The sequence below is a fragment of the Astatotilapia calliptera genome, chromosome 2 (assembly GCF_900246225.1).
Source record: "Astatotilapia calliptera chromosome 2, fAstCal1.2, whole genome shotgun sequence".
Classification (NCBI taxonomy): Eukaryota; Metazoa; Chordata; class Actinopteri; order Cichliformes; family Cichlidae; genus Astatotilapia; species Astatotilapia calliptera.
Window position 1 is genome coordinate 28046722 of NC_039303.1, and position 13960 is coordinate 28060681.

The 13960-nt window shown below is 39.5% G+C and overlaps 1 protein-coding gene across 1 annotated transcript; it reads right to left on the reverse strand.

The window, feature by feature from the left end:
* Positions 1 to 4061: 4061 nt before the first annotated feature.
* On the reverse strand, positions 4062 to 6374 carry LOC113029384 (uncharacterized). The gene is made up of 2 exons (XM_026180228.1): positions 6145 to 6374; positions 4062 to 5150 (listed from the first exon to the last, which is right to left on the reverse strand). Exon 2 carries the CDS (start codon positions 5146 to 5148, stop codon positions 4381 to 4383), a length of 768 nt encoding a protein of 255 aa, XP_026036013.1. The 5' UTR covers positions 5149 to 5150; positions 6145 to 6374; the 3' UTR covers positions 4062 to 4380.
* Positions 6375 to 13960: the final 7586 nt, after the last annotated feature.

Below are 13960 nucleotides of genomic sequence, written 5' to 3' on the forward strand. Positions count from 1 at the left end.
ATGTGAGGTCATCCGTCTGACAGGCAAAGCTTGGGTGAAATTGGGTCACACAACAAGCCTATGATGCTCAAAACAGCACTGGATACCAACCCTCCCACCCTCCACCCCCACTCCTCAGCTCTGTGGCTGGTGGTACAACATTTTGACATTTTGTGGTAATATGATACATTACAAGAGAACATTAAACCTTTTTGCATAACAATTAAAAATTCTCACAGAGATGAACTTGTATGCTGAATGTTTGTGTGAACAGGCAAAGACACATGGACATTTATTTCTTAAACATTTTGCATAATGAATTAATTTTGATAAAAACAAAACAAAAAGCTGACTGAAAAAGAAAAGAATTGGAGTGCTCCAATGGCCCAGGCAAAAGCTAGACCTCAACCTGACTGAAATATTTCGGAGAGGCCTCAAGAGAGCTGTGCATGAACAAATGCCGACAAACCTCAATGAACTTAAGAAGCACTGTAAAGAGAGGGCATTGAAATTCCTCAGCAATGTGACAGACGAATCTTTCAAAAGTCATACCGAAAACCCGTGTCAACTTGTTGCTGTTAAATGTGTTCAACGAGCTGTTGAATCATGGGGAGTTTTTCACGAGTCTCGCAAAGAATCCTGTGAAAAGTTTCACATGTGTATGTGTGGTTCCCAAGTGTGGTGAACTTTTTTCACAACATGGTTAAGATGCTTCCTTATTTTTTAATTGTTTATGGATCAGTGGTACTATATAGTTGAAATATGTAGTAGAAAACAGTTTAGATAAGGAAGAGTTACCTTAGTCCATCCATTCATCCATTCGCTTTGGCTTATCCTTATCAGGGTCGCGGTGGTTGGGTGGGTGGGGGAGCTAGGGTGAAAGGCGGGGTACATCCTGGACAAATCACCAGTGTGTTGCAGGGCTAACAGGCTGCTGACCTGTTAACATAGTGTGCCTAAAAAACAAAACAAAACCTTAGTAAATTACTAAGGTATATTTATACTGCTCAAAAACAAGGGAAATTAAGGGAACACTAAAATCACACACTGGGTCTTGACAGTTGAAAATCTTTACTGAAACACTTGCTACGAAGAAAATAATTTAATATGATTTTGAAAACTAAAATCAGCAACCCTTTGAGGGACGGTCTGAAATATACACCAAAAATCTAAATAATAATAACAATTATTAATAATTTACTAGTAGTCAACTGTCAGTTTGATGCAAATAGATCTCATCTTCCTGTTGAGGTAAGTGTGAAATGCAGCTAAGAATATTTTCCTGCAACCACCACATCTTTCTCCCTCTTAACGCTGACACATCTTTTCTTTTCTTTATGGTTTTTATGGTGTTTTTCTTTTTTTTTCTTCCTTTATTGGCTGAAAGAATTCTTCAGTTATAATAACATTATAATAACGTTGTATCAACACCAGGGAAAGTACATGATACTGCATGTGCAACACTGAACATAGAAATCTAACACACACACTAAGCATTATATACAGCAAATATATATTTGATTAAAACATATCTCATTCTCAGGGTACTTGTGGTTCTCCCCCCAACAAATCTCTTCTTCTTTTACTTAAGCAATAATAAGAAGTGGCAACAGTAATAATAATGTGTATGCTAATCTTGCTGCAAATAAGGTTTCCCATACTACCAGTAAGTCCCAAACTCTATTAAAAAAATCTGATATTTGGTTTAAAAGCCATTGCTTTCAGAGAAATAAATAACCTTACAATCAGCAACTTTTTTGGCATTATTTTGCTCATATAAATATTGCGTACGGAAGAACTAAAATGATTTACTTCCTCCAGTCACAATAATCATATTCGGTACTCATAGTCACTGCTGCTACTTTCTAGTAACCCCGATTGATCAACAGAAGAAAAAACGCTCTGTGGAGCGTTTTCATTATGTGTTTTTACATTTTTACACATAATGTAAAAACACATAATGTGTTTTAAAGTACTTTCTTCAGCACTGTTCAAAAGTCTTGAGCCAACTAGTTTCCATACACGTTTTGTTAGGAAAATAGCAAATATAATATATAAGGCAAAAACTGAGTTTTTACAATTCTAATGAGCTTGAAAATTAATATTTCTTACGATCAACTTCAACACAGGCTGAACTGTCAGAAAAGCTTTCTTCTAATTTCTTTAATTACTAGGACCTTCAGAACTCTTCTGCCTTTTGTTCTCTTCTATGTCTATAAACACATCACATTGCCACACTGCTTCAAAGGTCTACAACTTCTAAAACACCCTCAGGAAGCCTGAGAAATATGACTCGAAACCACTTTAAAGCTTGGAAGGAAAATACGGTATAAGGAGACAAGACGCCCTCAGACGTCTGCCAGGCAAGCTCGCTCTCCTCATTTACGTCATTATTGTATTTTCTATACATTCATTTTGTTTTTTTTTATTCTTTTTAAAGATGCTTTAAGCAGATTGTAGTTCAGCAAAAACAAATGCAAAGTGCAGGCCTTTACTTGACATAGGTTTGAGTACCATTATTTTTTGTATTTTTTTTTTTTTATCTATATGGATATAGTACAGGTATAGAACTCATTAAATGTTTAGTAAAATTTATTTGGAATATTAATGATAAACATCAAGTGAAAAAAATGTTTTCATCAGAAATTTAATTTGTTTTTTAAGCATGTATAAGCAGTATACAAACAATGTAGTATATCTACATACTTATGCAGGAACATTGTATTTTATTGTGTTTAAATTGTAACCTGTTATTATAATGTACATATTAAAGTCATAATAAAGTAACATGATATTTAGAATCCACAAATATGATTCCCTATATGCTGACATGTTGTCAATACAAACAGTGAAATAAGAAACATAGTTTCAAGTAGCTCTATATAGAATTATTACTACTTTTACACTTAGATCAGTCTATTGACCTTCAAGGAGAGGTCAGAGGTCAGATAAGACATGCTATTATAGATCCTTATACAGCTCATCAGTCTTGTAAGAATCTAAATTTTTAAGTTATAAGGCATTTTTTCAATTTTGGATCAATAAATTATTAAGCTGACCTTGAAGACCTTGGTGGTTGTAAGCCAGGTTTGAATGGATTGTTAATATGACTCCTATCTACACCCCTATAAAGTCTTTCATTCAAAACTTTTTGAGTTTAGTTAAGTTTAGTTACAGGCAGAATGATGACATGAGCGCACACAACCAAAAACATAACCTTCTTGAGTTAATAATGAGTAGCTGGAGACTTTTTGCACAGTGCAGTACACTAATGAAGGGGGGGGGGGGGGGGGGGTTGCTTGGTTTAGGGGAACTGACCCTCTGCCCCTGACCTCAAACAATGGCGTATTATTCTACTTTATAGTCGCCTTTTAACTTAAGTTACAGATGGTGTATGTATTAAATATCAACACCCTGGCCTTGAAAGCATACAGCCTTCTTTGGATCCAACCTTGGACTCAAGTCCAAAACATTCGGTTGTTAGTACAGTTATGACTTTGTCTTTGACCCTTAAATCCCTAAACTGATAGTCTTTGAAAATAATTATTTACCATACAGAGAGTAAGAACGGCTTACAGGAGATTTACTGTTATAAAATGTCCAATGAATCAGTTATGCAAAGTGTTTTCTTGAGTAGTAATGATAGAAGCCTGCCCTCTAGTGTCTCTTATTTAGTAGAACAGCCATGGCCTGTTAAGTTTTTTCTGCACACGCCTCATTGAACCGTTTTATTCTACATGCAGATCATTTGTGCTTTGGAATGTGAAAATGTATTAGTGTGGCATTGCGTCCTTCAGCGTCACCTTTTCCAGTTATACCTTACTGCATGCATCGTTGTTGCTGTCGTACCAGTGCAGCAATAAATAACCAGCATCTTGCATGTTGAGGTTCACCGGTGCCATCTTTGCTCTGCCCGTGTCTCTCCACACTTGTGTTTACCAGTGCAGGATCCCATGACAGTTACCATAGAAACTTCGGCGCCTGGCACCAGCAGAGCCAAGAGTGGAGTTCATTTCTGAAGGGTCTCCGTGTGCAGGAAAATAAAGCCTGCAGCTGAGGGGAAAAGCACGTTTCACACGATCTGAGAGAGAGTATCAAAAGACTGCTTTATTTCTTCATGTCATTTACAAACACTGGAAGATATTAAAAAGGACATTACAGAATTGCTCATTTTCATGGTTTGTTATGATCACTGGCATACATTAAGAGCAGAAAGGTTGTAATAGTGAATATTAACACTGATATAATGTTACAGATGGACAATTGTAGTAGTCTTTACTTGTCTCTGTATCTTTTCAAATGTGTATTTCTATGTGTCTCCTAATGTCAATGTCTCATGCACTGACACAAAAGATTAGAATAATTTACTGGAGAATGTCACATTGACTGTCCATTTACATGCTACACCTCAGCAATGGCAGGAAGCATACAGGCTCGAGTGCGTGCCTCCCTCCATGCCAGCCTGCAGTCAGAGATCCACTGAGAGATGAGGGACTGTTTGATGGCTGGATTCAGCCTCTCTCCCTCTGCCTTTCTGCAAGCTATGCTGGCCTCTGACCTGGCCAAGGTGTGTTTTGGGGAGATGTTTGGAACTGAAGTGTCAGTTTTGCTGTTTAATTCAGAGCAACTGCTCTTATGTTGTTGTGGGAAATCTGGATTTGAACCAAGGGCAATGCTGTGGGCTCGCACGCACACTCTGCTCTCCCATACGCTGCCGTGCTGCCTCATAAACCTCCCCTCGACAAATGCTCTCCTCCTACCTCCTGAGAGGGTAGAGAAGCTGTTCTGGTGTCCATAAATATACTCAAGAGGGTCAGAGTTGCCAAACTTCAGCTGTCTGTTTAGTTCTTTCCCCTCTGCCTGCTGCGCATCAGCAGCACGTGCCTCCTCTTTCGAGTTGTATTCAATCCACGATGGCCTCAGCTTCTGCTGCGCAGTGTCCTGCTGCTGTGTGTGGAAAGTGTCCGGGGAAACATCCCGGCTGGGAAAAGTGGGGTGGGCCAGGTGGCAGATGGAGAGGAGGTAGTCCTCCGATGACAAAGCCTGGCAGTGACCAGAATTATGGAGCGTGTTGGCTTCGTTCAAATCTCTAACCGTCTCCTCGCTGCCCTCTCTGATTGTGGGCAGTGTCAGTCTCCTCTTGGAGAGCAGTCTGGACCGCGGCCGCATAGCTGAGAGAAAGACAAGACGGGAGAGGTCTCATTTAGATGGGGAAAAAAACTGTGTAATGTGAAATACTGCATCCAAGTCTCAAAAAAGCAGAATCCTTTAGGAAAATATAATCACCATTTGGAAAACTGGATATTTTGATAGATGTGACACATTCCTGATAGGGTCAGATGCAGCGTATGCAATCTTACTTCCTAGTTTACAAAGTGAGAGCCCTGTTTGTGTGTGTCATTTATGTCGAAACTTGCAATATGTGTCTCCACACGATACAAATAAAAAGATTAATCTGTGCACTATTATCTCACGAACTGACTTATAACTTCTGGAGTTAATTTCTCATTCGTACACACTGTTGTGTTGCATTGTATTTGCAAAAATTTTTCCTCAGTTTCTTTTGAAAAGCCTCTTGTTTAATCACCTCATCAGTCTAATGTGTTTTTCTAATGACATAATGTGCATCTGGACATTGCTCACATTGCCCGAAGCTCCCAAAACACAACCGACTACAACTGCTGGCTGTATCGATAAAACCAGGTAAACATAGAAGCCTCTCCTCTCCCTTCCCTTCATTTCAGGCACCGTGCGCTGCTTACTCTGGAGTTGTGTGTGTTGACCGTTCAATATACAAACAATCCCAGTGAGAGGCTGCACACACAGATGACTGTTTTGTGGGATCTCAGACACATAAAGCCTCAAACTGTTTCAGAGTGTGGAGCGCCGAGTTGTTATAACCCAGAGCGTAGCCAACAATATATGCTTGTATTGACCTCATGACAAAAATAGCGCAAGCCAAACCAAAATGCCAGCCTCTCCCAGTTTCTTCCAAGGTGTAACCACTGCTAAATATAGACCACACCTTCTGTATACAACAGCTAAAAATGGTTCCACGGCGGCAGCTCGAGGCTGAAGCACAAAACAGGCACTCTGTGTGTGTGTTCGTCATGCATTCTCAGGAATAATGTAAAGGTTTTCTGCTCAATTTGCCTTCACACTCACCTTTACGGATGATCTTTGTTGAGTCCACCGAATCTTTTCTTGTCTCTTCTCCTGGTGCAGCTTTAAATAGCAGCCTGCATCCGTCGCTCTCGTCCTCTCTTTTTTTTGTCTCCTCAATTTTAGTTACGATCCTCTGTTTTCATCTGCTGCTGCTTGTTAATTGTGCTGTGAAGCTTCAACTGTCTCTGACCAGAGGCAGAGGCAGAATGCAGGTTTATCTTCTCCTCACATCCCCCCTCCCTCTCCTCCACCTCATCCTCCTCCTCCCTCTCTCTCTTGCTCCCTCTCTCTCTCGCTTACTTTTGGTTTGCCCTCCTTCCCTGCTTCTAAAAATAGACACACCATCCATTTCCTCAGCCCCAGCACTGTCTCTGGCTGACTGTTTTGATGGAGCGAGAAAAACAGATGCAGAAGAAATAGGGAAGAGGAAGGAGACTCAGACACAGATGTAGCAAAGGAGGGGTGATGAGAGAGAGAGAGAGAGAGAGAGGGAGAGAGGAAGAGAAGAAAACAACAAAACAAACAAACAAAGTGGAGACAGGTTTATTTTTTCCACATTTTTTTTCATCTTATAAGACGCCATTTCTAAAAATGTCTCATTGTAAATGAACACAGTCAGCCACTGTAATTTTGGTAAAATGTGCCAAAATGAATGATTCCTTCTAAAAACAAAAATGGAAAAAGGACTGCAGAGCTGTAAACATGTTGTGTAAAGTTTGTGACATACATCATGCAGATAATCTGATCAGATGGGTACGTTTGCTCTGTGTATGCATGTGTGTGTGTTTATGCGTGTGCGTGTGTGTGCACATAATGCAAACAACACATTGCAGTGATCATGGGAGCACTGACTTATGGAAACCCGTCTCATGATTCACATGAGTCAACAGTTCCCCTCTGCAGATACATTTCTGACTCTTTAGACCTTTAAAAATTGAAATGCTTTTTACACCTGATTGAGTTTTCATAGACCGTGTTTTATTGTGTTATTATGTTTTATTATGTTTCATTAATACTCAGTGGCATGCACTAGCAGACTGCAGTTTACAGAAACAAAGACTCAGAGCCCACCAGGAAACAGTCTGAATTTCTGGTTAAAAACACATTTAGACACTCGTCCAAAAACACTTTAGCTTGTCTTAAACTGGACTATTTGAAAAAAAGAGCATTTCGAGGATTTGGAGCAGACATAAAGAGAGTTACGTAAACAAAAACAGTGCCTCCTCTGCAGTTCGTGGTAAACGGGGCTGCTATTTGTCACTTGGGTAAAGACTTCAAAACTGGGTCGCAGGTGGTGGGACAATACTTTTCATTTCTCCTAATCAGACTTTCATTGCTGCTAAAATTGAATTGATTTCCTTTTAATCTAGAAGCCTCTTTTATAGTTTATTTGGGTCGTTCATCTTAAACGATAATATTCTGCTGGGCAAACTTCTTGCTTGTAAAGAGGATTCAGTTTTTGTCGGTCAGTTGTGGCCATCTTCCTGATGTACTTCAAGATATTTATTGTCTCATCCTGGACTGTGGTTCTGACACACCAGTCCTCGGCTTTCCTCCTTACCGTACAGTCTCAGGGTGCTGGATTTGGGGTGAACCCTTCTATGCATGGTCAGAAGCTTCCTTATCTTGATATCTTTAGCTTCTCCTCCTTTGGCCAGCTTATTATCCCAGCAGGGTGTCTGATCCCTGGCAGGGCATGGGAGTTGATGAGCAGGATTTTGTTCTTCCCATTCAGTTTACTCCTCAGGACCCAGGTGGTGCACAGGTTGGTGAGTCTGGTTTTGTAGTCTCCAGGGATGGATCTATCTACCAGGAGCTGGTGTTTCACCCCTCTGGTATTCCTACAAATTCTTTGCTCGTGTATTAAATCATGTGCCTCTTCATCTTATCTGCTATGATATCTGTCTTTCTGGTATATCTCTTCAATCGACTGGCTAAGGCTGTAAACGTTAGTGTGGCAGTTTCCAATGCCTCAGGTATAAGCAGCTTGTACTTCTTAGGCGTCACTTTCTTCATTGCATGTTTCTGCAACTCTGATAGTTGTCCCTCTCTGCCACCTTGATCTTGGCCTCTACTATCCTTCTCCATGGAGGCCACTGCTTCTTCTGGCTGTTTATCTTTTTGCCAAGCATCTCTGTGATCACTGCTGCCATGGTGTAGATCAGCTAGTTGGTTTTGGTGATGGTCGCATTATGGATTGTCCATAATGCCGCATTCACATCTTCTAGTAGACCTTCGGAAGGTACTTCACTTTGTCTTGGTAAGTGGATACAGAGGGTCCAAGTTTCCACCTTCGTCATGATCCTGCATTTCAGGTCAGCTCGTCTTGCACTCAGTGCTCCTTCTTTCGTATCTCCCCCGCGACCTGACGTTCTGGCTTTCCCTTGCCGTAGCATTTGTGTTGTATCTCATCAATCTCCAGTTGTGATAGCAGTTCTTTCTTCCGAATGTTGGAACACTAAGCTAGTAGTTGTTTCGTCGTCAGTCTGGATGTCGGGTATTGAAAATTCCATAGGTCACACCTCCTCTTCATGTAACCTCTTCCGTTGGGGTTACTTTTGTAGTAGCATTCCAACAGCCCTGTTCTCATCTCTTGCCACCTTGTGCCTTCTTCTTCCAGTAGCCCACTTCTCATCGCCTGACGAGGACCTTCAATTATCTCTCTCTCACTCACACTTGACAAACCAACATGTATTTAAACAACAATATACCCTTGTGTTTGGGGGAAACACTTCCCCCCTTACAGTATTGATGACTGCACGTGTGTGTGAGGGCGTGTGCTGGAGGCAGCGTGACCTATAATGTATAAAATGAGTCACACATCTGCCTATATCAGCCTATAGAAAGATTTCTGTCTTTTTATAGACCTCTAATGAACTAGTCACAAGAAACTAAATTTGCTTCACACACACATGCACACAATGGTGCCTGGCTTGCCTCAGTTACATCACTCAGACTGTTTAATACAAACAGGCACCACACTGACTGCACAAGTTGATGCTTATTTTGCTAATGACAAACACTAGGCACATAAATGACCGAGCTAGTTCTTACAAAAACAGCAGCAAGCAAATTTCTGAAAGAAACAACAAACAAAAGATTATTTTAAGCAACAGCTGTGATGATATCTGTAGCTCTATGTGTGTTTACAGGGAAATAGCTGACTTATCAAGAGCATACCAGAGGCTATTATTCTCAAGCTCCCACTTTCTGATAGCTTTCAACTGTACATGAGCATAATATGATATGATTTGTGTAGTGTAGAACTGGGGTCGCTGTAGCTCAGGAGGTCGAGCAGGTCACCTATTAATCCAGAGGTTGGTGGTTCAACCCAAACCTCAATGCCAAATATCTTTGGGCAAGATGCTAACCCTCAGTTGCTCTCTGATGCCTCTATTGGAGTGTGAATGTTAGATAGTAAGCACTTACATAGAACGAGCATAGAAAAAAGTACTTGGATGAATGAGGCAAGTTGTATAAAGCGCTTGGAGTGCTCAGTTTGAGCAGAAGAGCGCAATATAGGGACCAGTCCTATTCAACATTCAGAACAACTTCCAATTAGCAGCTACATCATGATATTTTTGGATAACAAAATTCAAACTTAAGACAGCTACCTTGTTAGTTAGTCCAAAAATCCAAAATGTAAAATCAACCGCCCATTTCTTTCTCCAAGCTTTACAAAAATTTTGAATTACTTTTTGTGTTTTTTAACCAACATTTGTTAAAGGTTGTGGTTATGATTGCTAAAACCCATGGGCTTTTTACTTACTCTAAAATCTTTTTACAATACAGCTTTGTGCTTTTTAATAAATGTCATTTTAAAAAAAGCAGATCCGTATCTACCACAGTATTAAAGTTTAATACTTATTCATTCAAAAAAGTGAATTGTTCATTCATCTAACAGTTTATATGCAGCTTACAACACCGTGTGACTGGTTACAGATAATGTCAGCACTGTCACAACGCTGCAAGTCTGGACTTTTAAAGCTGATGTAAAACACATCTATTCAGTCTTGTTTTATGCATATCTTCTCACCATCATTAGCCCCATATTTACAACCACTTGTGTATTCACTAAGAATTAGACAGTCACAGGAGGATGGCTGTGTTTTGCGGCTGAAGGGAGCTTGAATGTGCTGCCTGAGGGATTCTTGGAAATGGTTGGATACAGCAGTTGTCCTCTGAAGGGCAGAGAGTGCAATTTTCCACAGAAAGATGATTATTTCCAAGAAAACGTTGTTTGCAAATTATTGAGAAAAAGAAATCAAATTATAGGGAGTGGACAAAATAACAAGAGGAGAGAAATAACACGTGTATAATGCGTACATCATTCTGCATACAAGCTGTCCGGTTTGAAAATGCATATTTATGTGGATGACTGTAATCTAATCAAATTCATGGTTCACAATTAACTGAAGTCTTACTTAATTAAATTTTCTTGTGTGGTGTTTTCTGTGATTTGCATTTTTTATTCACCACTTGTGATCTGTGGAGTACATTACTGAGTATACAGCACTGTAATGAGCCAGGACTGCTGTCATTTACTAGCTAGTCCCAAAGCCATGAGTCAGTTTTAAAAAAGAATCCACATAAAATATAACAAACAAACAATAACCAGGCTCAGTACACCATGAGACATATTTGTTCATGTCGCCAAATAATATAGATTTGGACCTCGAGAGGCTTTTTTGCTTGAAGCAAGACTTGCTTTGCCTTTAGTTCTTTTTCTTTATCACAAAATCTAAAGCGCTCTGCTGTTTTACAGAGGCCTTGTCAAGCTAAGGTCAGTCATATTTTTACTAGTGCTGGTTCAGATCCTGCTTAAACATTTGCTCAAACTCAAAAAAACCAAACACATCCTTCAGGAAACCTGTTTGGAAATAAAGGCTGTTGCTTTTCCAAACAGGAAATGTTGCCTACAGATACCCTCAAGGTGTCTTCTTAAAAATCCCAGGCGGTTTACACATGTTTATGTTGTTTCTCTTCATAAACATGTAATTCTGGGCTTCATCTTGCTCACTTAGTTTGTTCTTTATCTGGTTAACTGAAGTGTTCCCGGAACTCGCCCATCTGCTTTTCCCCGTCTCATTATGAACTCCTCTTCTGCACCTGTAAAGCTGCTAGTTTCTGGGAAAGATTCTGTTTGCACATGTGGTTTGTGTGCGTGTGGACCACAGCTGATTTGATTCCTCCTGAATGAAAGATTCAACGACCTTCTTTATCGATCGTACCAACATGGGTCAAACCGGGTCAGTTAGACAGTCTTAACGTTCTTTTGTTCAATAAATTTCCAAGTCTTACAGAAAACATTGAACTTAAGAACCATTTTGGTCTTACAGGGGCTATCCAGGATTACTTTCTGAAGAAATGGCAGGCTATAAGTTATAAGACCAAACTTGTCAAATTGATGTAAAAGCAACAACAAAAAAAAGTCATATGTTTGGTTCACAATTAATAGGCTGCGTGAACATGTTACACCATGCTAGGAGAAAAATGCTGACTTTTAAATGTCATATACTTGGAATAGATCCCATATGTTTTACTCTATTGAAGTGGTTTTGATTTCTGGAGGACTATTGATTGACTATTGAGTTCAGGAACGCCTTTCAACATAGACTTTCATTTGTGAATCATTTTGATCCAAAAATTTACTGGTGTGAGCAAATGAATAAATTTCATTATGCCATTGAATGTGGCAAATATTGACATTCCACTGTAAATTAATATTTCTCTTCTTTTCAGACCTGAGGAGGGCAACAACTGAGCCTACGAGGATACAAATATTACACTTAACAGCATTGCAAGCACACACTGTGCTTTTTGTTTCTCTCCAAGTGGCACAAAATGAAATCTGACAGCCAGCGTTGCTGACCACGCAGCCTTAATTTGATGCACATGCTCATGTGAAGCATTTATGAGTAAATTTAATATTCTGATGACAGATACAATGGAACAATGGAAATGACTGTAGCAAGAGTCGCGTGGGCACTTTATGATAGACTGTACAAGCCAGGTTTGAAAAACTCAGAAACAGAACAGAGGGAGCATGTAAATGAACGTTTGTACCGTAGTGAAGTTTGAACTTTGTTTTCTAAATCTGAGTATGTGCTCGATGGTATTATGGTTGCAGAATTTGCAAATGTTTCCCCCGAGAATTGTGTAAGTGTGTCTCAGTCCAGGTGTCTGTAATGTGATTAGAAACTCTGGATGCACACTGAGATTTCTAAATGTGTTGATTATTCTGCAAAATGTTTTCTCGGAATCTTGTTGCGTAATCATATTTTGACGTGTGTAGAAAAAGAAAAATCTCCCAATCCGTATTTCCAAGTATGTAGAGATTTTTCGGTGCGTAGAATGAATAAATATAAAGTACTGAGGCACAGTGCACACTAAGTGGGGTGGGGTCACAAATATGCGTAAACATTTGCAGCTCAACAAATGCATTTTGTCAGTGTATATTTTCAAATTTGTTCACACATTAGATTTTTTTCATGGACGTACATTTCTGCACCGACATATTCTGAAAATTTCCAAATTATTTCACAAAGATTATTAAGGACACAGTGGTTGAGACACAGTTTCACAGCTCTTCAGATACATTTGCAAATATCGCTAGAGTAATACTTCCTCATATAAGCTATTTATTTAAAAACAATTTTTACTGTCAATAAGACAGAGCAAATAAGTAAAAATGTGAATAAATAAATGTGAAGCCTAAAAAGTTCACTTTAATTGCTTATCTCTGTTACAAAATGTCATGCATAGCAGCTGTTTTATTAGCTTGGCCTGTGCACCCAGTACAGTATAGACCATATGAAATTTATAGTGATCAAAGTAAAACCCATATGACATAAGAGAGTCATGAATCTTAATTACAAAAAAGGAAAAAGAAAAAGGAAAGGTAATTCATGTCCTGGGCTAAATGTTGTATACAAGGTTGCCAGAGGTTGCCAAAGTCAAATATCTTGTAAAGTTCAGGTCAGTTTATTTCCTGGTCATGCTACACCAACACTTTTACCATGATTACTTAGATTTTGTCCATCTAAACTTTGTCTAAGCACCAAGTATTCACCAATGTCCCTCATCAAACTGTCATACTGTAGCTTTACTTACACAGGTAACACCCTGATTGTAATAACATGTAATAACATTTGTCTTGATGCATGCTCAATTATACAGGTAAGAAATACCAAAAGGTTGATTCTGTTCATCTGGACGTAGCGTTTTCAATGGGAGAAACGTTTCGTAACTCATCCAATGACTACTTCAGTCTCACCTGACCTTAACCTTATAAACAGTACATTTTCATAATAACTGAAGCCAACCCACTGAATGAACAATGGGCTGTGATGTCAGTTCTTTGATATTTAATATGAAATTGCTATTATCACTGATCAAAGACCACTGATCAATGATCAATACACCTACAGGCCAGTGGACACCCTTTCAATGATGAGGATGTACACATTCTAGACAGGGAGGAACGCTGCTTTGAGGGCGGAGTCGAGGAGGCCATTTACGTGAAAAGGGACAGACTATCTCTGAATCGAGGAGGGGGCCTAAGGGTACATCTTTTGCCATCTAACAGTGCTGTGATTGCAGTCATTCCCCAGCTCTCTGTGAATGGTACTCATGGCCATTAATCAACAGTCATGACAATTTGCATATTAATGATCAAGGAACTGACCTCACAGCCCATTGCTCATTCAGCTGTGCTAGTTTCAGTTATTGTGCAAATGTACTGTTTATAAGATTGGGGAAACCTGCAGTCAGCTGAGACTGAAGAAGTCACTCAGATGAGTGACGAAATGTTTCT

What these genes read in the sequence shown, in the direction of transcription:
- LOC113029384 (XM_026180228.1), bottom strand. Translation starts at nt 5,148, where the DNA reads ATGCGGCCGCGGTCCAGACTGCTCTCCAAGAGGAGACTGACACTGCCC.